Source organism: Rattus norvegicus, chromosome 2, assembly GCF_036323735.1.
Source record: "Rattus norvegicus strain BN/NHsdMcwi chromosome 2, GRCr8, whole genome shotgun sequence".
Classification (NCBI taxonomy): Eukaryota; Metazoa; Chordata; class Mammalia; order Rodentia; family Muridae; genus Rattus; species Rattus norvegicus.
The window spans coordinates 218,189,425-218,215,889 of NC_086020.1; the positions used below are offsets into that span (position 1 = coordinate 218,189,425).

General features: G+C 40.1%; 1 protein-coding gene across 51 annotated transcripts in view; it reads right to left on the reverse strand.

The window, feature by feature from the left end:
- Positions 1-26,465, reverse strand: part of Ank2 (ankyrin 2) — a 575,860-nt gene that overhangs the window by 136,870 nt on the left and 412,525 nt on the right. For all 51 annotated transcript variants that reach the window (NM_001427159.1, XM_063282205.1, XM_063282210.1 and 48 more), the window contains 2 exons: positions 23,742-23,840; positions 21,640-21,738 (listed from right to left, as the gene is read on the reverse strand). In NM_001427159.1, coding sequence (NP_001414088.1) covers positions 21,640-21,738; positions 23,742-23,840 — 198 coding nt within the window. The remainder of the gene's footprint in view (positions 1-21,639; positions 21,739-23,741; positions 23,841-26,465) is intronic.

Consider the following 26,465-nt stretch of genomic DNA (forward strand, 5'->3'; position numbering starts at 1 on the left):
CTGCAGTGTACACTGCGATATTATGTGAAAATCTGCATATGGATGATGGAACCAACCACTCAAGTGTCGTGCCGATGAGAACACCAAATAAACCTTGAACAGTGAAAAAAAACTATGCCAACTTTGTTGAGGAGAGGAAACACATTTCTATTGTAGTTTTACTTTTTCTATTTGTTCATTCATTCATTCATTCATTCACTTCATATCCTGATCACAGTCCTCCTCCCAGTTCCACCCTTACATAACCCCTTCCTTAATCCCTTCCCCTTCTCCTCTGGGAAGGCAGAGGATCCCTCTGTGCATCATCCTGCCCTGGCACTTCAAGTCATTGCAGGACTAGGCACATCCTCTCCCAGTGAGGCCAGACAAGGCAGCCCAGTTAGTGGAACAGGGTTCAGCTTTAGGGACAGACCCCATTTTGCTTATTTACATGAAGACAAAGCTGCATATCTGCTACGTATGTGCAGGGAGGCCTACGGTCAGCCCATGTATGCTGTTTGGTTGATGGTTCAGTCTTTGGGAACCCCCACGTGTCCAGGTTAGTTGACTCTATTGGTCTTCTTGTGGAGTCCCTTTGCCCTCTGGGTTCCTCAGTCCTCCCAATTCTTCCACAGGACTTCCAAAGCTCCATCTAATGGTTTTTCAAAACAATTGGGCAATTCTTATGTCAGATTATTAAACATGGATGTTTACTCATCACCTATATTAATAAGAATGAGTAAAAGTGAGATGAACTCTTGAGATTTTTAACTACGCATTGAAAGTAGCAAAGACAGGTTTTAAACTACTTTGTTGAAACAAAATTCTTTTGCATGCATTTTAGAAATGGAAACACTATCCAGAGTGGTCAATAACCAGCAAACTATAAATATAAATTCTACAAGTACAATAGGTAAAGACATTTAACTTTTGTTTGTGAAAGAATATATCCAGGGTACAAATGGTGAAAGTAATTTTAAATCTGAAATAGAAATAATTTAAGAAGAGTAAATGAACAATAGTGTTGTAATTTGTGAATAACTTCCACTAGCTGGAGAGTATATTTTCCAAGGCATATCGAGCAGGTGAAATCTGATATATTTTAAGAACACTGAAGAGGTGGCGGAAGGATGGAATTAGAGATTCTAAGGAAGGGAAAGCCAGGAAAGACTGTTCAAAACAATGAGTAGGTGTGGAATGAAGATCTTTCGTAATGAGAGACAGGGAAGCAGAGAGCAAAGGAGCTTTAATAGAACACAGCCATTGCTAACAGTTCTTCTTTGATAGAATCTTCTAAGTAGAACAAGAGAAAAGGAAACAGGAAGAGGTCATGAGTTTCTCATGGGAATATGTTCCCTGCTGAACCATTTGAACTGTTGAAACTACTTAGGATAGATAAATATTAACTCCATAGATTATATAGAGTCTCGTTTTATATAAGACCTGCATAAAAGAATATCTGCATAATGTCTACTGTATTTATCCATTCACAGACCATTTCATTAGCTTGAATGTACATAACTTACATAACTCTTAGTGTTTCAGATTACTATATATAACAGAATAGGTTTGGGGGCATTAGGCACATGTCTGAAAAAAAAAGGTTCAACAGAATGAGGATCCCCATGTCTCCTTGGTGTCCAGACTGTGGAGAAGACTACCTGACTACCAGACTCTCTACCCAAGTTTCTTAGGAAGGGTCTTATTGCTGTGAACAGACACCATGACCAATGTAAGTTTTATAAGGACAGCATTTAATTGGGGCTAGCTTACAGGTTCAGAGGTTCAGAAGTTAAGTCCATTATCAGCTAGGCGGGAGCACAGCAGATCGCCACATCTAGGCATTCATAGTGCAGGAGGAGCTGAGTTCTAAATCTTCACCCGAAGGAAGCCAGAAACAGTCTGAGCCTCCTAGGAGGAAGTAAGAGGAGGGTCTCCAAGCCCACCCCACAGTGACACACTTCCTCCAACAAGGACACACCTTCTAATAGTGCCACTCCCTGGGCTAGACATATGCAAACCATCATACTAAGTATGGTCCCAGTCCTTGCTTAGACTTTCTGTTGTGCAATCAGATATCCTTTGGTTATCTGAGTGATGGCTTTACATGTATCCATATCCATCTGTATTACTAATTTTTTTTTGCTGGCCAAATATATGACAGAATAATGTAATGGGAAAAGGGTTGCTTTGGTTCAGGATTCCTGGGGAATTTCAGCCCACCATAATAGAAAAGACAGGGAATCAGGGGCAGTCACGGGCAGGGTAGTGGAAGCATGGGACCCTGGGTATTGGCATGGATGAAGACCAAGAAAGAGAGAGAGAGCTGATTCAGAAACAGAGGCAGAGATAGCTTCGAAGATCTCCCACTAGAAACCTACTTCTTTCACACAGATGGCTCCTCCTAAAGAATCTGCACAATAGTTTCAGACCAAGCACCAAGGAGCCTTTTGGGAATACTGCAGACATCATCCTAGTCATTAGAATCTTCCTTATATTGCAAAAAGATCTTCTTAGATATGATTAGATGAAAGATCTTAAGCTGTAGAGATTGTGATCCAGTGGGCTCACTAATGAAGATCTCTGTAAGACTTACAAGAGAGAAACCAAGGGAAGGTAGAGAAGAGTCAATTCTCTCTCTGGGCTATAGTGATGGAGCAATGGAAGATGATCCAAGGAATGCACCTTTAGAACATGGAGGCAGGCAAGAGGTGGATTACCAGCTAAAGCCTTCAGAAGAAAACAGCCAAGTCAACACAATGGTTTTAACCCTGGATTGTTCATTTAAAAAAAAGTAGTGGGGAATAATTTTGTGTTGTCACAAGCTACTGATTTTGTTGTCTGTTAAATGCTTTGTCACAGTAGCAACAAGAATCAAATGTCTTGGCTTGGGGTTGTAGGCTGATGCTGTCCTTCAGGCAGCTTTGTACAGCATCTAGAATAGAGTACATTAAAGATGGAGAACTGGAGCCACGATGTCGCCACCACAGGAATGAGATGCAGAACTGAAGCCATGGTTAAGAGATAGAGAACTGGAGTCATGATGCTACCATGGTTAAGAGATAGAGTGCTTCTTCTTAGAAACCATGATTAATAGGAAATATGAATTTCCTACAGATCCAGAGTATGGAAAGTATCCTTTCTGTCCTTACAATATTTTGCAAGAAACAGCTCACTTGGCCATAAGAACTACTCCTTTGAGTAATTTGGACAGAGCGAGGCAGCATACTGAACCATTGTAAACTGTATAGGAGACTCTTCATCTTTGCTCAAACACTGCTAACACAGCATTCCTGGTCTCCTTATGTATACATGTAGGTGCCATTCAATGTGTCATGCCTGCTTGGTTTTCTAAAAGAGTTTAAGTGGAAATAGACATGAAAGCATATATAATTTCTCATCGCCGATATAGAAAGTTAGATACCCACATCTTGGCTTATCCTAGGTACGAGCCAGGAGAGTCATATATGGTAGTTCTGGAATGATAGCTTCATACTCCTAGAATGTAATTTCAACCCATACCATTTATGAATCCTTGTCAATAGTTCCCAGATAGTTAGAAGTCTGAACTCTTTCCAGATCCAGAAATCATGCTGAATTTTGGAAAAATCGAACACCAAGTAGGACTCTCATGCAGAAGGTTTATTTCACACTTTTAAATTGCTTCACACAGGGTTGGGTAGATGGCTCAGAGGGTAAAGCCCACACCCTGTGAATATAAGGACCTGAGTTCAAATCCCCAGCAGTGATAAAAATGTGGGTTCACCTGTGTGCCTCCTTCCTAAGTACCACGAACAGTACCTCTGTCCATAAGAAAACATCAACTATTCATCATTCATTTATATTTATTCCACCAAAAAGGTTTGGTGGCTACTTACTGAGCAGCATTATACTCAGACAGTGACTCAGAAATAAACACAAAACGTCTTTTCTACATCCAGCATAGATAGGTTGATCCTGGAAAATAGACTGAGGCAAAGAGAGACTGAAGGAAAGACAGACACACAGACACACTTACAGAAGAGCTGCAATCAGGTGAGCCATGCTTGCTGTGATGGAGCAACACCAACAACACAAGAATCCAGAGCCTCAGTGGGTTAATGATACACGGTCGATAGCCAGACACAGTCCAGAGGAAGAATGGATTATCAACTGAAGCCTGGCCTAAAGAAGTTTCTGCCAACACTATGGGTCTGAGTCATTGTACTGGTCCTTCATAAGAGTACACATTCGCTGAAGATTACATTCGCTCCTGACACCTTCGTTCAAAGCTTCTTCTGTTGTCCACACCTCTTCCCATGAGAGCCCCAGTCCAAAGCTGAAATAACTTTGCTTAAACTACTTTACAGAGATTGAGGGACACATTAACTACTCTGCTTTTTTAAATTACTTTTTCCATAAGGAGAGCACAGATGAAGGACACAGCTCTTAATTGGGTGAGGAAATTCAATCATCAAGATATCACAGAAGTGACTCAGTGTAAAGAGTAGGGGAACTGGGGAAGTACAGAGGCAGAAACAGCTTTTGAGATAGAGAGGAAGAAAAATAGAGAAAAAGGGCCTTACACATGACTCAATGCCAGATGTCGAGGGAACTGGGTTTGGCAGGACTTGGCCCTACCTACATCACTAAGGGTTCTACACTTGGTTTTAAAATGATGTAAGAGTCACTAGGATTTTTTTGAACAGGAATTTGACATGAACCTATCTGCATTTTAGGAGATTACATGCTAAGAATAGAGGAGGGAATAGAAAACACCCCGACTATGTTCCTGGAAATGAAAGGAAGGTTTTTGTAAGAATGTGAGGAAGTGTTGAGAAGGGAAAGTTGAGATAATGTTGGTTCATTCCAAGATAAGCTAGTATTCTGGTATTTATACTTCACTCCATGATTAGAAGGAACACAAGTGCTTTCAGTATGTATTATTTATTAATCACTGTTATAGTTGTCAGATTGATTATAACTCTTTTTTCAGGTCCAGAAATTAGGCTGAGCTTGGAAAATTCAAGCACCAAGTAGAACTCACATCACGAATCTTTATTTTTGTGCTTATAGCATATCTTCCACAGAGCTGGGAGAGGGCCCAATGGGTAAAGTGCTTCCTGGGTAAACACGAGGACCTGAGTTCAGATCCTCAGCAGTGTTATAAAAGTGGGGTTCAACTGTATGCCTCTGTGACCCCATCTCTAGGATTGGGCAGAAACAGAAGATCACTAGTCAGTCAGTTTAGACAATTGGTGAGCTCTGGATTTGGTAAGAAACTCAAAAGAGGGAAGAGGAGGAGGAGGAGGAGGAGGATAGCAATGACAATGACGATGGAGGAGGAGAGGAAGAGGAAGAGGAAGAGGAAGGGGAAGAAGAAGAAGAAGAAGAAGAAGAAGAAGAAGAAGAAGAAGAAGAAGAAGAAGAAGAAGAAGAAGAAGAAGAAGAAGAAGAAGAAGAAGAAGAAGAAGATGATGATGATGATAATTTGGAGATTGATAGATGAAGACACCCAGTGTCCACTCCTGGCCCCCATATGCACATACTTCTATACACAATGGTTAGCCCACTGCAGGTGCTCAATCAATATTCCTTACATAGATAAACAGATAAGATAAACAGGATCCAAATTTCTTCTTATATCTGTGACATTTTTAACTCATGTCTACATTATTCTCAAACATGTAAGTCTGGTCCCTTCCATTTAAATGAATAATGTCTTAATAGTTTGCCTTGATTGTGGAGGCGTTGATAGTGAACGGCTTCAAGGTCGAGATTGCTTTTCAGTCTTGTACCCTTTCTCAGGTTGCCTTTTCCAGGGAGCATGGGTCTTTGTTATGATGGCATTCAAGCAGCCAAGGAGAGACTCACAGGAGAAGAACTCAGATTATCCACCAGGGCTATCTTGCTTATGGCTTGAAAAATAGCTGGAGATTAAGTGCTTCAGCCCAGAAATGCCTTCAGTAACTGTAGCTCTGGGTGTCTTCACAATAACTCTCAACCACAATTACACAAGCTAAGCTCCTGCTCAGAAACTGTGGTGATCATATATGTGTGGTGTTTGAAGTTGCTAAGTTGGTCAGAGAATTGTTTAGTGGCAATAGTTAGTAAGCACAATACACAAGAAGAGATGTCCCACATGCCCGTGTCTCCCTTGCCAACCTCATATCTTGCTCTCCTTACTTCACATCCCTTCCTTTCTCTTGAGGAAGGAAATTACCTTAAACAGCTACCTTCAAATATTCCAGACGTAGAGCTCATAAAAATGCTTAAAATAAAAATCTAAACACATTCTCTTCTCGAGGTTAACAGGGGGTATAAGCGGCCCTCAATGTCTCCCAATCCCTAAACTAGCAGGACAACAATATTTAACTGTGCTGAGTTTCAAAATGACGTATGAGGCATGCTTCCTGCAGAATCCTGGGATTTGATTTAGCTATAAGTGGAAGCACTATGACCCAGCAGCCACTGCATCCTGTTACCATCTATAGAGTGCTTTGAAGCCAGAAAAGATTAGCCCTCTGGACTGAGAAGAATGAATGTATGAAATAGATAGCTAGGGTCTATTTGTCTAGGTCTGAGTCAGTACTAGAAAAAAAAACCTACAGTTTTCAAAGTTCATAGTGGGCTAACTTCCACCGAGTTCTTTGGGTTTACTCTCTGTTCTTATGGAAAGAATAAATCGTATAACTATTAACAGTAAAAAGTAAGACAATTGAGAATGGGTACAGATGTTCTGGGGTTGATAAAAGTCAAATGTGCCATTGGGAGAAGTCTTCTGTCTTTTGTTAGCAGGCAGACACCAAGGTGAGGGTTTGGTTTTACTTTTTGAATGGAGCAGAAGTCTTTGGCAGCCCGATGCTCTATCCTCTAGACACACATTATCATTGGGGCTGGCTGGTGGGTACTACTGTGCTCCTCACTCTCAGTACTCCTCTCCTCTTGGAGCAGATCACTAGAGATGAGGTTAAGAAGAATCCTAAAATTATCAGCAAGCTTGAAGGTCAGGATGATTCAAATCATGTCCCTAAATACACCAAGAACGCCCAGCTGTGAAGGATGCAGGAAACCAATCTGGACTAATTGTAGTCGTGAAGACAAAGATAGCTTTGGGTACTCTGGGGTGAGCTTAGGGAACACAAAGGAAACATAGGACTGCACAGTATTTGATAGGAAAGATCAACTGCTCTCCTTACCTTCTACATTCAAAGATCTTCAGCTAACTGAAGCTAGTCAACGCAGGACATTCTCTATCAGACACCAGTCAACACAGGGCATTCTCTAGCATACAGTGGCTTCACATGTGTGCATTTGAGCTGCTCCTTTCAGCCAAAGTCAGAATTTTTGTTTCTTTTTTTAGAAAATTAGGACAGAGGAACAGACATGATTTCTTAGAACTACAGACAAGAGAGTATAGCCACCATTGTAGGTCCACAACGGTACACAGCACAGTTTAGAATAAATCAGATGATACATGAATCACAAGAGTGACAGAGAAAGACTCTGAGCCTTGGATATGGAGGAAGCATTCAGAGCTGGAGGGATCCTGGAGCTCACTGACTCGTCTGAATTTTATACCATAAAGGAAAGAAATATTTTTTTAAATTAAAGTATAAGGTGAGCCATTTTCCTATCTGAAGTTGGAGACATCATAATTCATATGTTGTCTAAACCAAAACTCAGTTTTCAGTATTGCCATTAGTTTAAAATAAAGCACTCTGGGAAAGAGACTTGGCTTAGCAGTTAGGAGCACTTACTGCTATTCGAGAGGATCCACGTTTCATTCTCAGGACCCACATGGTAGCACCCAGCCACCTGTATATAACCTCTAGTTCCAGGGCACCCAGTAACCTTTTCTAGACTCTGAGGCCACCAGAAATACAAAAGGTGTGCATACATACATACAGACAGACATACAGGCAAAATACCTATATACACACAATTAAAATTAATTGATCTTCATTCTTAAAAAATTAAAATAAAGCACTTTATCCAGGAAAACTGAAGAATACATAAAGGGCAATAAACCAACTGGTGCAAGCAATGACATTGCATAATGTCTTTTACTTTTTGAGAGTTATCCCTTTCTTTTCTTCCCCTATACTCCTCTTTGTTCTTCAAATTCATAGCACTTTTCATTTATTGTTGTTTTACATATGTGTGTGTACATTTATAAATATGCATGTGTATATGTATATACACATACATAGTTCTTAAATACGAAGTGACAACCTGCTCAGGATAATGTACATTGTCACTTGAACACATATGTGCAAGAGTGATGACTGAGCAATAGACAACCAATTACCAATCAAAATGTAGAATTATAGAGCCCAGTCCCAGAGGATACGTCCACAACACAGTTCCTGCACCTACGGCTCAGGGATCATTGTGGAAGAGGGGGTGGAAAGACTGTAAGAGAAAGAAGATCAGGCGATTGGCTGGGAAATTGTGTCTCTTATGAATGTCAGAAGCCACAATCATAAAAGCTCAACAACATGGCTGCTACCCAGACATGAGATAAACAAGGACTACACCAACAGACATGCTAGTGTGGAAGGGAGAAAGCTCATAAGGCCTCAACTGTACACAAAACTCGAAATAGTAAAATGAATTTTATAATCACATGGAAAAATTCCTTTACAATGTGTATAGAATAAATAGCTATGAAGATATAAAATAAAATCATATCATTCTGATTACATGCAGAATGAAAATGTTTGAACATGAGGAATAAAAAAATAATGGTCGGGGTTGGGGATTTAGCTCAGTAGTAGAGCGCTTGCCTAGGAAGCGCAAGACCCTGGGTTCGGTCCCCAGCTCCGAAAAAAAGAACCAAAAAAAAAAAAATAATAATGGTCATTAAATATTTGAATATTGAAACTGAATGGTCATTTACTCCCTGGCACATTTTCTGTATTTCTTTTCGAGCAGTATAGATTATAAGAGCCAGGTTTGGGGGTGAGGTGTTTTGCTTTTTGTTTGTTTTTTTTTTTTTTTGTTCATTTAGTATGCAGTGTGTTCAGTCCTACATTATAGCAAGAGCTTTAAAATATCTGTTTTTGAGCAACATCATAAGTGACACAAGAAAATACACACACGATAAGAAATTTAAATCAACAACAACCTCTGTGCAGTTCTTTGACTTCCCCCACCAGAGCAAAAGCCCATTGGCCTGAAGTCCTTTTCTTGAATCAAAACACTGTACTAATTTAATCAATTATCCCTCTATTATTTTGAAGTTGACTAAATGGACATCAAAAATTTTAACTTCAAAGATTAAAATCCTCAGAAGAAGCTAGGGCCCCTTTGCTTCTCTCATACAACACACACACACACACACACACACACACACACACACACACACACACACAGAGGCACATGCTCACACAAGCACACACAATTGCTTAATGAGTAATTACTAAACATGTGTCGTATTTTAGCTACCTTTGAGAAACGAAAGAACTGGTCCAAGTCTCCAAAGGCAATTGCAATCTAAAACCACTGCAGGATTCATGAGAACAGCTCACAGGAAGCCTCCCTTCTTGTCATGTTACCAAGTGCACAGAGTAGCTTTGGCTTCCCTAGCAAAGATTGAGGATAACAGTGTAGCTCCGCCCCCAGACGTACCCAGAAAGCCTGAATATTCAATCAAATAAAATTACTGCTTCCTTCAATGCTGTCAGTCATGTTGTCACCTAATAATTACTAGTCAGCCCGAGAGAGTACTTGCAAATCAAAAATCACAATATGTGGTCTAACGCAGGCAGAGACACAAATATACTGACAGATTTCATGGGGATTCAAAAATCTCTTTGAATTTTTCCAAAATAAAAATTTCATTTTGTTTGTATGATATTTGTGGTACATTTATTTTCTGAGAGTCACATAACAGTTGGCAGTACTATAGAGCTATTCTTATCCCATGTCTGATATTAAACAGCTTGGCAGGAGAGGATTGTGGTACACTGTAGAAGGACTTGCCTGATATGTGTGAGGCCCTAGGTTCATCTCTGTATTGAGCAAAAGGACAAGCAAACAAAAACAACCAGTGTTGGATATTACTAAGGTCCCATTTTAAGTCATTTTTCACATGTTACAATATCTGAGGATATGAATAACATGAATAGATTCAGTAATGTTTGAGAAACACCATAGTTTGAAGCAACAAGAACCTTGGTATAAAAGTCTTCCCAAGTAAGTATTGGGACTGTACTGATTTACCCACTAGAGCAGGTGGCACTCAGAAGCTCTGAGATCAAGAAGGTGCATGAACTCCCATGGATAACAGCCTGTTTATCCCGTTCTAGTTTACTGCTTGCCACAGACAGATGCTTCATATAATAGATATATTCAACAACAACAACAACAACAATAATAATAATAACAATAACAACAACAACAACTGGGGCTGGAGAAATGATTCAATGATTAAGAGCACTGGCTAGTCTTCACAAGATCTGCCTTCGATTTCCAGCACCCACATGAAAGCCCCACAGCCTTCCTCAACAACAGTTCCAGGGGATCTGATGCCCTCTTTTGGCCTACAGGGACCCTTACTCATATGATACATACACATGCATGCAGGCAAAACACCCAGTAATATAATATCTAAAATATTTTTTAAAAGTCCAAAAAGAAATAAAATAGAGAACATAAGCATCCAGTCATGTAAACATATTTCATAGCCTTTGGTTTATTTATTTATAATTTCCAACTTGACATCTATTCATAAGGGAGTTAATGCTCATTAAATTATTTTACATATACACATAGAATATGCACATGTATGCATGCATACACACACACACACACTTAAAATATGGTCATGATGGTTTATGTGAATAAATTTAGTTTTAAATCTATTAAACTGATAAAACAAGCCAGTATGATATAAATACAATAACTGATCAACTGGAACTGGTCAATCACAAAAAGATAAGAATTTTGATTGATGGGTAAGTTGCCTTATTATTGAGGAAAAAAGAACCTATTTTGTTTCCTGTCTAGAATGTTGATTTCATGCAAAGGACAGAGAACAGACAGAAGCAGCTGCTGTCTTAAGTGCCAAATGTTACTTCCTGGAAGAATACCCTTAAGTACCCACATGAAGAGAAGAATCCTAGCTGACAGGAAGCTGAGTTTCCTTCCAAGACAAAGAGCTCAGAATAGTATGTGAGAGAACAAGGTTGATCCACGGTATTTATGATTACTGTAGAATGTGTTCTAGGCTTCCTAAGACAGGCTGTCTCATTCCAAAATGGAGGTACTTAAAATAACTTTTATGTACTTAAAAAATCTGGATGTATAAAATCATTGATCCCATATAAAAGTTATAGCGTGGGTCCCAAAGTCTAATAAATTGTGTTCACCTCTAAAGTTCACCCATAGCAAAACATACTTATACCTAACTCACTTCCTAGCATTTCGTTCAAAGTCAGATTTTTAAGTCTAACAGAAATCTATTTGCATTGCCCTGCTTCTAACCAAAGAGGTTCAAGAGGACTCCCAATATTCTCAGGCTGTAAAGAAAAAGAACGGATAGTGGGATCTGCCCTCAGAGCTAAGGCTGTCCTTCAGTCCTCCGAAACTAAATCCTGCTTGGAGAGAGCTGGTCTCCCAAAGGTGCTCGCACTCCTAAGCCCTCCCGACCCAAAACCTGCCTGGAGAGAGCTGGTCTTGCAGGAGTGTTCTCACCCCTAAGATCACAGGCTCACAGGATTACAGGAGGGACAAGTTCCAGTCAGAGACAATAAGCCCAACTAACACCAGAGATAACCAGATGGGGAGAAGCAAGAGGAAGAAACTAAGCAACAGAAGCCAAGGCTACCACCACACCAAGTCCTGAATACCCCAAGACACTGGAAAAGCATAACCTGGATTTAAAATCACATCTCATGACGATGACAGAGGATTTTAAGAAGAACATAAATCACTCCCTTAAAGAAATACAGGAGAACACAAGTTAAAAAAAGAAGCCCTTAAAGAGGAAATATAAAAATCCCTTAATGAATTATAGGAAAACACAACCAAACGGGTGAAGGAATTGAATAAAACTATCCAGTACCTAAAAATGAAAATAGAAACAATAAAGAAATGACAAAGGGAGACAACCTTGGAGATAGAAAACCTAAAAGAGAGATCAGGAGTCATAGATGCAAACATCACCAGCAGAATACAAGAAATAGAAGAGAAAATCTTAGGGGCAGGAGATACCATAGAAAACATTGATACAATAGCCAAAGAAAATGCAAAATGCAAAAAGCTCCTATCCCAAAACATTCAAGAAATCAAGGACACGATGAGATGATCAAACCTAAGGATAATAGGTATAGAAGAGAACGAAGATTTCCAACTTAATGAGCCATTAAACATTTTAAACAAAATTATAGAAGTAAACTTCTCTAACCTAAAGAAAGAGATGCCCATGAATGTACAAGAGGCCTACAGAACTCCAAATAGATTGGAACAGAAAAGAAATTCTTCCCGTCACATAATAGTCAAAACACCAAATGCACAAAACAAAGAAAGAATATTAAAAGAAAGTAAGGGGGAAAGATCAAGTAACATATAAAGGCAGACATTCAAGAATTACACCAGACTTCTCAGCAGAGACTATGAAAACCAGAAGATCCTGGGCAGATGTCATACAGACCCTAAGAGAACACAAATGCCAGCCCAGGCTACTGTATCCAGCAAATTCTCAATTACCATAAATGGAGAAACCAAGATATTCCATGACAAAACCAAATTTACACAGTATCTTTTCACAAATCCAGCCCTACAAAGGATAATAGATGGAAAAATCCCACAAGGAGGGAAACTACACCCTAGAAAAAGCAAGAAAGTAATATTCTTTTAAGAAATCCAAAAGAAGATACCCACACAAACATAATTCCACCTCTAACAACAAAAATAACAGGAGCCAATCACTTTTCCTTAATATCTCTTAACATCAATTCCCCAATAAAAAAGACATAAACTAACAGGCTGGATGCATAAACAGGAAGCAGCATTTTGCTGCATACAGGAAATGCACCTCAGTGACAAAGACAGGCACTACATCAGAGTAAAAAACTGGAAAATAAAATTCCAAGCAAATGGCTCCAAGAAACAAGCTGGAGTAGCCATTCTAATATTGAATAAAATCGACTTTCAACCAAAAGTTATCAAACAAAGAAGGACACTTCAGACTCAACAAGGAAAAATCTACCAAGATGAACTCTTAATTCTGAACATCTATGATCGATCCAAATGCAAGGGCACCCATATTCATAATAGACAAATGGGACCTCATAAAATTGCAAAGCTTCTGTAAGGCAAAAGTCACTGTCAATAGAACAAAACAACAACCAACAGACTTGGAAAAAAATCTTTACCAACCCTACATCCAATAGAGGGCTAATATCTAATACATACAAAGAATTCAAGAAGTTAGAGTCCAGAGAACCAAATAAACCTAATAAAAATAGGGTACAGAGCTAAACAAAGAATTCTCAACTGAAGAAACTCAAATGGCCGAGAAACAACTAAAGAAATGTTCAACATCCTTAGTCATCAAGGAAATGCAAATCAAAACAACTCTGAGATTCTACCTCACACCAGTCACAACGGCTGAAATCAAAAACTCAGGTGACAGCAGATGCTGTCAAGGATGTGGAGAAAGAAGAACACTCTTCCATTGTTGGTGAGATTGCAAGCTGGCTCTGGAAATCAGTCTGGAGGTTCCTCGGGAAAAAAAATAGGACATAGTACTACCTGAGAACCCAGCTATACCACTCCTGTGCTTATCCTCAAAAGATGCTCCAACATATACCAAGGACGCATGCTCCACTATGTTCATAGCAGCCTTATTTGTAATAGCCAGAAGCTGGAAAGAACCCAGATGCCCTTCAACAGAGGAATGGATACAGAAAATGTGGTACATCTACACAATGGAGTACTACACAGCTATTAAATACAATGACTTCATGAAATTCACAGGCAAATGGATGGAACTAGAAAATATCATCCTGAGTGAGGTACCCAGTCACAAAAGAACACACATGGTAAGTGGATATTAGTTCAACAGCTCAGAATACCCAAGATACAATTCACAGACCATATGAAACTCAAGAAGAAGGTAGACCAAAATATGGATATTTCAGTCCTTCTTAGAAGGGGAACAAAATACTCAAGGGAGGTAGAGGGTGGGAGGGACTTGGGAGGAAGAGAGGAGGAGGAGGGGAAAGGGGGGGGAAAGAATCAGGTATGAGAGGAGATGGGGATGATATCCAGAGGGTTGGGAAATTGAACAGAAGTAGCAATGGGGGATGGAGAACTGGGAGTAGCCACCAGCAAATCCCAGATGCCAGGAAAGCAAGAGGTTCCCAGGACCCAACAGGGATGAGATTAGCTAAAATGCCCAACAAAGGGGAGGAAAAACCTATAGAGACCATATCCAGAGCTGAGGCAAGGCCCCCAGTTGGGGGATGGGGCCAACCCCCTTCTCAAAATTTTAATTCAGAAGGTCTCCTGACTAAAGGAAATGCAAGGAAAAAGAGTGAAGCAGAAACTGAAAGAAAGGCCATCCAGAGACTGCCCCATGTGGGGATCCATTCCATATACAGCCACTAAACCCAGTCACTATTGCTGATGCCAAGTGTTGATGTGGATGCCTCTTGAGAGGCTCCGACAGAGCCCTACTGATACAGATGAGGATGCTTGCAGCTAACCGTGGGACTGAGCATGAGGACCCCAATGGAGGAGTTAGAGAAAGGACTGAAGGAGCTGTAGGGGTTTGCAACCCTATAGGAAGTACATCAACCAACCAGACCTCCCAGAGCTCCCAGGAACTAAACCACTAACAAAAGAGTACACACAGAGGGACCCATGGCTCCAGCCACATATGTAGCAGAGGATGGCATTGTCTGGCATCAATAGGAGAAGCCCTTGGTCCTGTGAAGGCTCAATAACCCAGTGTAGGGGAATGCCAGGGCAATGAGGTGGGAGTGGGAGGGAGAGGGGCAAGTGGGAAAGGGGATAACATTTGAAATGCAAATACTTAAAATATCCAATAAAAGAAGGAAGAAAAAAAAGAAAGCCATGTAACTTATGAGCAGCCATACTATTGAAGTGTCTTACACTAGTAAACTGTTTACTTCTTAAATAAGCATGGGCAGTAGAGGGCCTTGTGAGCATCTCCTGAATGCTCATGAGCCCCAGGAGCCTCATAAGCCTGCCCTCTCCCACCAGAAGGGGAGGTAAATAGGCCTAACATTGTGTGGATGATCAAAGTGCACTGATTCAGGACCACAGAAGTCAAGCTCATCCTGGAGAAAATAGCTACATCACACGCTGAATAGACACAGTTCTAGCCTTTCATTTGCTCATGTTAAAAATCTCGTTGGAGTTGGAGAGATGGTTCAGCCACCAAGAGCAGGTATGCTTTTGCTAGGAATCTGAATTCAATTCTCAGCATCCACATTGGTTGGCTCAAACTCCCTGGATCTCCAGTTCCAGGAGATCTAACATTTCCCTGTGGGTACTCTATGGCCACTCACACTCACGTTCATACACTCCCTATATACATCCCATTAAAAATAATAACAATAAAACAATTTACAAAATCTTAAAAAAAGAAAGAACTGATAGTGGTAAATTCAGACCATAGCAGTCAGGGCCAGATCATGGCTCCAAGAACACTGTTAGTCAACTCTAGCTGTGTCAAAGAAACTTCTGGACTTCCTGCCAGGAGAACAGTGTGTTGTTACTCTTTCTCCTAGAGAACATTTTTAACTTTAAAGTCCTTAAACTCCTATACATATTCTTGCATTTCATACATCTAATTATAAAAGACTGAATTCAAGGTAAAATGGGCTTCCAAGAAAAGATTGCCTCATTGCTGAAAGAGACAGGATGGAAGGGATAATGGGGAGAAGAGTTGGCCCCCTGCCTGGTGGAATCTGGCTGCTGCTGCTGCTGCTAGGCTAGGCCCACTCTTTGTGGAGAGTGTTCTTGGATTCTTTTGAGGAGCAGAATAAAAAGAATGCTCTTGAGGTGAAAACCAGAAGAAACTAGTGACCATCTATAACACTGCTTGGATGCATTAATTCCAAAATATTCCTGCCCCCAATACACAAAGACACACACAGACACAGACACACAGACACACACACACACACACACACACACACACACACACACACTTAATCTACTTAGGTATACTTCTGGAACACGATTATGTAAAACAATAGTTGTCGAAGCTAATGTGATGATGATGATGATGATGATGATGATGATGATGCTTTCCCATAATGATGTCTACATAGGGCCAGCTGTTCATAAGGAATTGATTGCCATTGCTGTCCATCAGGATTTTTATCGTGGGCTACGTGAACACCATACACATCGTTTCTCTTAAGGGATGAATCTGTTTCGGGTAAGTACTTTTACAAAGTCTATAACTGGAATTTGACCTATCAATAAATAGCACCTCCCCGTCCCAATGGCACGTACACTTTTGGAAAATGAATTAATTGTTAGAATCCTGCAGCAGGGCCACAAACAGAGTCTACTACAGGACCAGGGGGTAGAAAACGAACGACTCAGTGACACTCAGAGTTGCACACCTTTTGAGTCATTTTCTCAATCAACTGAAAGGTTATGAATAGATCAGTAATCAAACAGTTTTATCAGAATTTGTTTCCTTGTCACATGAGGTGTGGTAATGGGGATTAAGAATTGAAGTATATCTAGGAAAAAAATCTAGAACACTCTCAGGAGAGTAATCTGGGCTAATAGTTGAGAGAGATAAATAAAGAAAAACAACAGGGACTTGCTTCCGTAAGAGACCCTCATTTACATTTAAAACGTGTACTCATGCAGAAGAAACAAGATGTGTCTTGGCTCCCATTGTCAGAAATAAGCAGATTGACTCTATATATGAGGTTTAAAAACTCCATGTGATCAGATCATAAAGCAAATACATATGACATCAAAATAGGAGGGGGCCACAGAGGGGAGAAAGGGAACAGCAGGAGAGGGGACACAAAGGAGGGCAACAATGAGAGACACAAAAAGACAATGGGGTAGCTATGAGCAGAGTCCAATGTGTGTGTCAGGGTGTCATAGTGAACCCCATAATTCCGTATGACAAATTTTGAGATCATAATAGTAGTTAACAAATAAAAATAGAAGTTTTTGACAAAGTGATAGAAAAATTTACAACTAGTTATTAGAGATAACAAAATAAAAAGTGAACTTCTTTTTTTTTTGCATCTGTTGGTTTAATTACCAAGACTTAATAAAGAGACTGAAGACATGGGGACCTGGTACACACACTGACCATGTTCAAATTTTTCTCTACCTGTTTGTATCAAATACCCTTTCTGAACATTCAGCCTAATACCTGTGATGATTCGCATATGCTTGGCCCAGGGAATGGCACTATTAGAAAATGTGGCCTTGTTGGAGGAAGTGTGTCACTGTGGGGGTGGGCTTGGAGACCCTCCTCCTAGCTGCCTGAGGATTCTCAGTCTGTTCCTGGCTTCCTTTGGGTGAAGATGTAGAACTCAACTCCTCCTGTACCATGCCTGCCTGGATGCTGCCAGGCTCCCACCTTGATGATAATGAACTGAATCTCTGAACCTGTAAGCCAGTCCCAGCTAAATGTTGTCCTTTATAAAACTTACATAGATCATGGTGTCTGTTCACAGCAATTAAACCCTAACTTAAGACAATGTCCTACATTTCAAAGCTCTTAAGGCAAGGCAAATTCCACACTCCTACTACTAAAGATAAACTATATACCCCTCTCTATCCTAACCCAGAGAAAAATAATCTTTCAACTCCAAGGGACAATTAGTAAAAAAAAAGTTATAGATGGCATTTTTGCAACCTCAACCCCCTGACTATCACTTTACAGTAATGGAGATAACTAACATGATATGCCTAATAATTAGAACCACAGATGACATTCATTCTGTATTCAGTGCTGGCTAGGACTTTGCATCTATCTCACATTTGTAGCAGCTCTACAAAACAAGTGTTACTACCGCTAGCTTAGAGGTGAGACACAGGGCCACTGAGAGGTTAATTAACATCTTCAACCTCCTGGAACAGAAGCAGAGGGAAACAGCGGTTCTCGGCTGCTGGACCACAGGCAAGTGCACAGTCTCCATTTCTAGTGTTGCACTCCTGGGTTGTGAAACTTACTTTGCCCCTGAGCTTCTCTCCCCCTCGGTGATGCTGCCACTTTGCTCCTCTCTGAGAAGGTGTCCCCCTCAATGTTGTTATCTTTTGCTGTGCTAGAGAGAGAACCAGGATGGCTCACAACCGCTAGCCTGGTGCCCTCCCACTGAGCAACACAATATGGTGGCTGCTTACCCAGGCACCCTACTTCACTCAAACCAAGGCTTTACCTTTTAAACTATTTAAATTTTTCATTATTTTCATAAAAGTGTTTTCTCATCATTCTGTATTCTTTGGAAGAAAAGAATCCATTTTAAAGCCTACTTTAAATCTTCAAAAAAAAAAAAAAGGAGTACCTCTGTTTAAAAATTCAAATTCCTGCTGCCCAAAACAATAAAACTTCTTCCTGCTAATAAAGAGAAAGGAATTCTGTTTGGGTACAGCCAGTCGGATTACTCTGTTGATACAAGAAATTAAAGGCTCTGGGAACATCGTGGCTCCTGCCCATCACCCAGTGAGCTTGGCTCTGCTGTCTCCTGCTATTGATACTCACAAGTTGCGAATTAACTTTCTATCCAAATCATATGTAAAACAACTAGTCCCCAGGGAGACAAGTCATGGCATTCCTAAACTTCTAGTGCCAGACTGAGGACACCCCACTGGTGAAGGGTAAGTGGAAAGTTCAGATTCAGTTGACTTCGCGGGAAGCCATGAAGACATACCTTAGTTAAAAGGGGAGACTCCTGGTTTTTTTTTAAAAAAAGGACATAAAGAAACAAATGCTACTTCAGAATGGAGAGAATCTATAACCTAAGAGTCCTTTTTCCTGGTTAAAAGAGTTATCAAGGTGTCCCTTGCTACAGTTAGCCAGAGTTACAAAAACGCTACACAGTGCTTTATGTAAAGCAGATGGGCAATGCCACATGATGGTTCCTGTTAACCTTCTGTTGTTTTTCTGCTTTTAGATAGTTAAATGATAGATAGATAGATAGATAGATAGATAGATAGATAGAAGATAGATAAAAAGATAAATAGATGATAGGTAGGTAGGTAGGTAGGTAGATAGATAGATAGATAGATAGATAGATAGATAGATAGATAGATGAATGGATATATACATGCATATATACACTTGCATATATAATTTAGGATTTGTGCTGTGAGTCTAGGATTCCAACATCCATTTTATGGCTGTTATATTTCCATGAGTATGTCCTCACCCATTCATCTAATACCAAAGGTTGGATGCATAAATCTAGGCCCTGAGTTAGATAGGAATGACAGAAATAAAAAATGAGGGAAGACTCATGCCAGCATCCACAGCCATAAATCCAGGCCTGTTCAAATGAGCTAAGATGCATTGGCAAGATAGTTGACTTGCCTGTTTAAACATCTCTTTAAAAATCAACCATAACATAATTCAATAAAGCCATTAGCCACACCAAATGAGTTAGGCATTTAGAAAAAGAAATCTTAAAATCTGATTAATTTTTCTCTCATAAATTTTCTCACACTATAACGAAAAACCCAATTGAAGCTTTTTGTAGGGATTCCCTGCCATGTGAATCCTAGGTTGAGCTGGCAATGTGCTGCACGAACAAGGATTATTTTAATCTCATAGTGATGACATCAGCCTTCTTTCAAGGTCCGTTAAAAGCTCATACGATTAGGACCACAAGGAAAAGCTTCAGTGAGTAAGGAAAGTGTTAAGATGGCTTTAGCTAATTATCCTCAAGTTGTCCCCAAAGCATATAAACCACCATGTAATGACTAATATCATAGCTTCTAACAGGCGTTTACTCGGCAACGTTTGCCATATGTCAACTTCTATCGCATCACTGGGTCCAACGAGACATTTGGAGGAACACAACTATGTTCTTTTTACAGACAGAAACCTCAGCACTGCGAGTTAGTGTCCCGGCATCCTAAGGACAACCTTGGTTCATCTGAACATAATGTGCTCGCAGCTTCATGCTTTGTAAGTTCACAATTCACTGAGACACGCTCTGTGGTATGCGACAGGCCAGGCATCTCTCGTGTCCTCTGAAGCAAGTGTGGGTCCCAGGCTGGTAGCGCCCACATCTGAGCGTTAACTCTTCCAGAGCATCCAGAACTGAAGTGAGACCCAGAACACTGTTTTAGCAAGCTCTGCAGGCGAGTACACTGCAGGTGAGTGTTTGAGACCTCCTGCCACAGAGTAAAAGAATGTTATTTTGCTATATCCAGAAATGTCTGTGTTGCAGGCTTGGGAAAGCGCCCAGAGCTGCCTGCCTGCTGGACAACTGTCCTGCCACTAAACTGACAATTCTGGCTTACACCCAAAGGGTAGTTATTAGAGCAGGGAAATTAACAATTTTTTTTACAGTGGTACCGATCTGCAAGTACTTTTATTAAAGGTTTACACTAAAGTTTGTTTTCAATTCCTAGTAAGTCATTGGTGTAAATTTTGCTGAAAGTCTGAGTCACAAACAAAAATAAAAGTGATTAACATCATAACATTACACAGGCGAAAGTGAAAGATGTATACGTCATAGATTTATTAATCCCTGGAATCAAAATGAAGAATAACTAAGCTGACGACAGCACTTGTCTTTAGCATTTCCTGGTGTGGAATGTGTGTCATCCCTGCAATTATATCTCTGTTACACAGACTGAGGAATGAACAGGGCGGGGAGTAGATACTGCTACACAGAGACAAACGAGGGGATGTCCCAGAGAACGAATAAAAATGAGCTGCCAGTATCTCGTGTGGCAATAGTGTGTGATTAGCGCTCTGAAAAGAAATAGAACCAAAGAGACCAAATAGAAATATACTTGGGGATTTTTTTGTTTGTTGTTTGTTCTTTAATATGGCATCAACCACGGGGCTTCCCAGATTGGAAGGGAATGGATTTTATTAAAAAGATACATAGTTCCATTCCTATCCACAGACATCATAGATACCGAGAGTAAAATGACGGGGAAAAATATCATACACACATAGTTTCTACCAACAAAATAAGGGATCGGGTTTACAGTGTGATTTATCTTATTATTTCTTTTTTCTTAATTTCAATGGGATCGTGAGTTTGCTTTTATGGTTATGGATATCACAAAGCTTCAGGGTTGCACTCTGCCCGTTCTCCTCAGTGTCTTATGAAGTCCTGTATGAGATGAAGTATGGCGAGTCCTGCATCGTAGCAGGCTTTCCCGCAGAGTGCTGGATTTCAGATGACGTTTTATGACTACAGGGAAAAACAGCATCATGAAGTGGCACAGGACTTTCATGAACTGCATTTCACAGAGGTCACTGCCATCAGATCCTTTTGTTTTTGAGGTACGTAAAGCATTTACCGAGTGTTTAGAAATAAATTTAACTCCATAATGTTATAGAATATTTTGGTTAGAAGGCGTAAGAGAATAATTTGCAGAACAAAACAAGATAAAACAAAACCCAAGAACGTGAACTCAGTACCACAAAGCCGTGCTATGCATTCAGAGCACAGGAAATCCAACTGTGAGGCGTACCTGCGACTGGGCGTTGATGTTGGCTCCCTCCTTAACTAGAACTTTGACAACTTCCGCTTGTCCGGCCAGTGATGCAATGTGAAGAGCGGTGTTTCCCTTCTGTTGAAACAGAATAGAAAATGTTACAGGTCTCCAAACTGCATAGAAATAAAGACATACAAGCCTTTTCAAGCTTATTCATATTTTAAATTATTAAAATCTGCACTTTGTCGTGGTAAACCACTCATTTTTCCCAAGTCAACCTTGCAAAGGTTTTTCTTTTAAATAAGAAGTTGGGAATCTCTCCTAGCATCTCCCTTTATTTTCTTTTGTAATGTTAGTGTAATGTTGGGACCATAAGAGGACCGGATGTTAACAAAACCACAGTTTGGGCTATGAGTGCATATGACAGTGTCCTGTAGGGTTGAAGGGATTTTAATAAAACAAAACACCAAGCCACCTGATTGTAAGAAAATGCCAATTTAAAAGCGTTCATTGAGTCCTTGCTCCTTAACTGTGCCAAAATAAGTAGGGAGATTGGAGACATGGCTCAGTAGTTAAGAGCACACGGACACCCCCCCTACATTAGGTGGCTTACAAGGACACCAGTTCCAGGACACTGGATGTCCTGTTCTGGCGTCCTTGGGTACCTGCACATATATGTACACATGTGTATGCGTGCATACACACACGCACACACACATTAATAAAATAAGTCTTTCAGTAAAGCACCCAGGGACTCACCGTGGCAACAAAACTTTGCTCACAGTTATGTTCCTACCTGCGAGGACGTGTGGTTCTGCTCAAAATATTTTACAAATTAAAATGACAATTCTGGACCAACCATAAAATTACTTATGATTTCTTCCACTTGCTACATCAGAATTTATGATACAAATCAACACTGACAGAAGAAAATGAAGATGTGATTAAGAGAAATGAAAATTTTAAAAAATGAAAACATAGATTCCAAACCATAAAGTTTATTCTCCTTGTCTTTCAGCTAGCAGCTCACTGTAGAGGATCCACTTGGAATTTGTGGGACCCTTTCTTCTTTTTTCCTTGTTAATAATTTATTTATTTTTACACTTCAGATTTTATTCTCCTCCTGATCTACCCTCCGACTATTTCACATCTCATTTTAGTCTTGAAGAATCTACAACTCTAATCTAGGATTAGAAGTTAATCAAAACCAGGCGTGGTGGAACACATCTGAAATCCCTTCAGTAAGGGACACTTTGAGCCCCAGACCCCTGGGATCCACAATTGAGATCCTTCTTCAAGAAGACCAGAATTGCAGAATGATTATAGCACATCTTCCTGGCATGCACAAGGCCCTGGGTTTGATCCCCATTCCCAATCAAGAGGGGATGGGGCGGGGAAATAAAGGTAGTGGACGAGAGTTGAAAAGAGAAAAACATCAGTAGAATTTGGAAGGAAAATAAAATAAAAAGCAAGCATCATTTAAGCAACCAAAACATGGTGGGTGTAATGAATATTTGTGCTACTATGCACAATTCAACGGAGGGAAATACTGGGAACTACATTAGAATCAATATTTTAATAATTTTAGCAATTGAATCCATGACCCGAAAGTTCTCTCCCAGTACAGCACAAAGGATCTGGGATACTCATAGCAAACTGAATGAATACAGAGAAAGACCCAATCTAACCAAAGCATAAGGAAGATTGCTCGTGTCCACCGAGAAGACGCCATGTCAACTGAGTTGGATTAGCACTGATGTTTGTATGTTTGTTCATTTGGTCATTTGTTCTTAACTGACTGTAAGGAAACCGAGCAAGCGTCTGCAGAGGATCGCGTGGATCTAGGCTTTTTTGTGAACCAAAGGAAGAACGATAGTAGATTAGGAACAAGATCGGGGCTTCCAGACTTCTGGAGCCTCACATTTGAGTCCTAAAATGAAGTGACCACATTGCTGCAGAATAAGGAAGAAGGTTTCAGCTTTATTCCCGAGTGATCAGTGATCCCTAGCAGACTTCTAAGTAACTGGAAAAAGTTTTAAACCTCTTCAAAAACTAAACAAATTACTATAATTAAAAAAAATGGAACAAAACAAACGAAAACCCCTCTCTTCCTCATTGTTCAGAAACAGGAACAGTACCTTGGTGGCAGAATCCACGGAGGACCCTCTTCCCAGCAGCTCCTGCACGAGGCCCACGTGGCCTTCCTTGGCTGCCAGATGGAGCGCGTTGAGTCCATTCTGAGAGAAGAAGAAGTCAGGCTTAGAAGCAGAGAAATTGTGCGAAGACAGTGTGCGAGCCTTACTCAAACGCAACCCACTGCAGACACACTGGTCTTGTTTTCTTTGTTTTCTCTTTTCTTTTATTGGATATTTTCTTTATTTACATTTCAAATGTTATCCCCTTTCCCTGTTTCCCCTCCAGAAAGCCTTCATCACATCCCCCGTCCCCCTCCATGAGGCTGTTCCTTCACCCATCCACCCACCCACTCACCCACCCACCCACTCACTCACGCACTCAGTCTCTCCCAACCCTGCCATCCCCCTACACTGGGGTATCAAGTCTTCACTCACAGTCACTCTCCATTGGATTGAGAACAGGATCCCCAATGGACAAGTTAGAGAAAGGACTGAGGTAGCTGACGGGGGCTGTAACCCCATAGGAAGAACAACAATATCAACCAACCAGACCCTCCCCCAGGGCTCCCAGGGACTAAACCACCAACCAGAGTACACATGGTGCAACCCATGGTTCCAGCTGCACATGTACCAGAGGATGGGCCGTGTCGGGCATCAATGGGAGTAGGGGCCTCTAGTTTTCTTATCTTTCTCTATTTTATTTTATTTTATTTACTTTGCTGGAGGCTATTTCAGTTGAGAAAGGTGAATCTCCAGAGATAGAGGCACCATGGTAATTGCACACTAGAAACAAGGTTTGGAGAACTTCGTGTTACCAACCTTCTACTTCTTTAATTAAGAAGTGTAGAAACATGAGATTAGAAAAAGCCCTCCATGTTTAGAGGTAAGGGTCTAAGATCAGACCCAACATTTCTACAGCCCACATGAAAAGCTGGTGTCAGGGCTAGAGATATGGGTCCATGGTTAAGAACACTGGCTGCTCTTTCAAAGGACTTAGGTTCAACTCCCAGCACACACAAGGCAGCTAACTACTGATGGTTACTGCAGTTCCAGGATTTCCCATGTCCTTTTGTGGGCTCAATCATACATGTGGTGCGCAGATATACATACAGGCAAAATACCCACATGCCTAAAGGATTAAAATAATAATTTAAACATTATATTTAAATAGCTTGGCATTGCTACACACCATCTGGAATTCGGTGCTCAGTAAGGACAGAACAAGAGGATGCCTGAGCCAGCTGATCAGTAGTCTAGCTCTCGTGGTAGACTGTCTCAGAGGAAGAAGACGGAGAGTGGTGCAGAAAAGGCTGGATGTTCTTCTTTGGCCTCTGCATATGCACAAGCATGTCCAAGACACATTCACACACATATATACAAATGCACACACACACACACACACACACACACACACCAAGCACACACACACATACATATATGCAAAACTTATAAGTGTTTTCTAATGAGATAATAAAAGCAGTAATTCTGAATTATTTACTGTGATGGCTAAAGTCAAAACTCTGTCCAATTTCAAATATACAGTTTTTTAATAAATCGTATTTTTAAATAAATGATAGAAAATCTCGTTTACAAAGTGATCTAAAAGCCAAAAGACTATGTTTAAGGTTACACAATTCTCCAATGATAATATTATGCTTCAGATGAATTTAGATCCCAAGAGCCTTTTCTTTAAAAAAAAAAAATAAATTTATCTTAGAATCTCTAATAATACAGTCAAATCCAGTTTCTACCTACCTAAATCCCTAAAATCTATTTACCACAGCATTGAAAAAAGTTATCTATATCTAAATGTGACTTATAAATTCAATGTGATATTTGTTAAAATACCAATGACACTCTTCATAGAAAGTACACTTGTACAAATCCTCTCCTAAAATTCAAGAAATCACAAAAGACTTCCAAATAGCCAAAACTGACCTCAAAATATACAACAACGTTGGAGCAACCCACGCAGCATAGCACAGACGTAGAAGGACATGGGCTTACAGGACTGAATAGACAGCCCAGGAATGAATCATTGTACTACGGTTGATTAATTTTTGACGAGTTTATCAAGAACACCCATTTGGGAAAAGATAGCCTTTTCAAGAAAGGTAACAATGATCCCTTTGTTTGAATAATCTACAAAGGCATGAAGCAAATCTCAGTACCTCACCAGTTACCAAAAAAAAAAAAAAAAAAAAAAAAAAAAAAGGAAATGAATTGAAGACTTAAATGTAGAACCCGAAACTACAAACCTATTAGGAAAAGTGTGGGGAGACGTTTCATGACATTGGACTGTACAGAGGTTTTTAGGATTGAATCTCAAAAGCATAAGCAATAAAATAAAAAAAAAATAGAAGAGTGCAAGCAGGTCACACAGAGAAGCTTCCACACAGCAAAGAAAACAACCAACAAAGTGAAAACAGCCTAGATAATGAGAGGAAATGTTTGCAAACCACAATTGTCAGGGGCTGTCTCCAAATGCACAAGGAATTTAACGAACTCAATAATAAGACAAGCAAACAGAAAGAAAGAAAGAAAGAAAGAAAGAAAGAAAGAAAGAAAGAAAGAAAGAAAGAAAGAAAGAAAGAAAGAAAGAGAATGAAAATAATAAAAATGAACCGGCCATCGGAATAGACATTTCTCAAGATAGACAATGGGGAAAAGGTATGTGAAAACATCACTAATTATTAGGGAAATGTAAATGAAAATCATAAGATACTA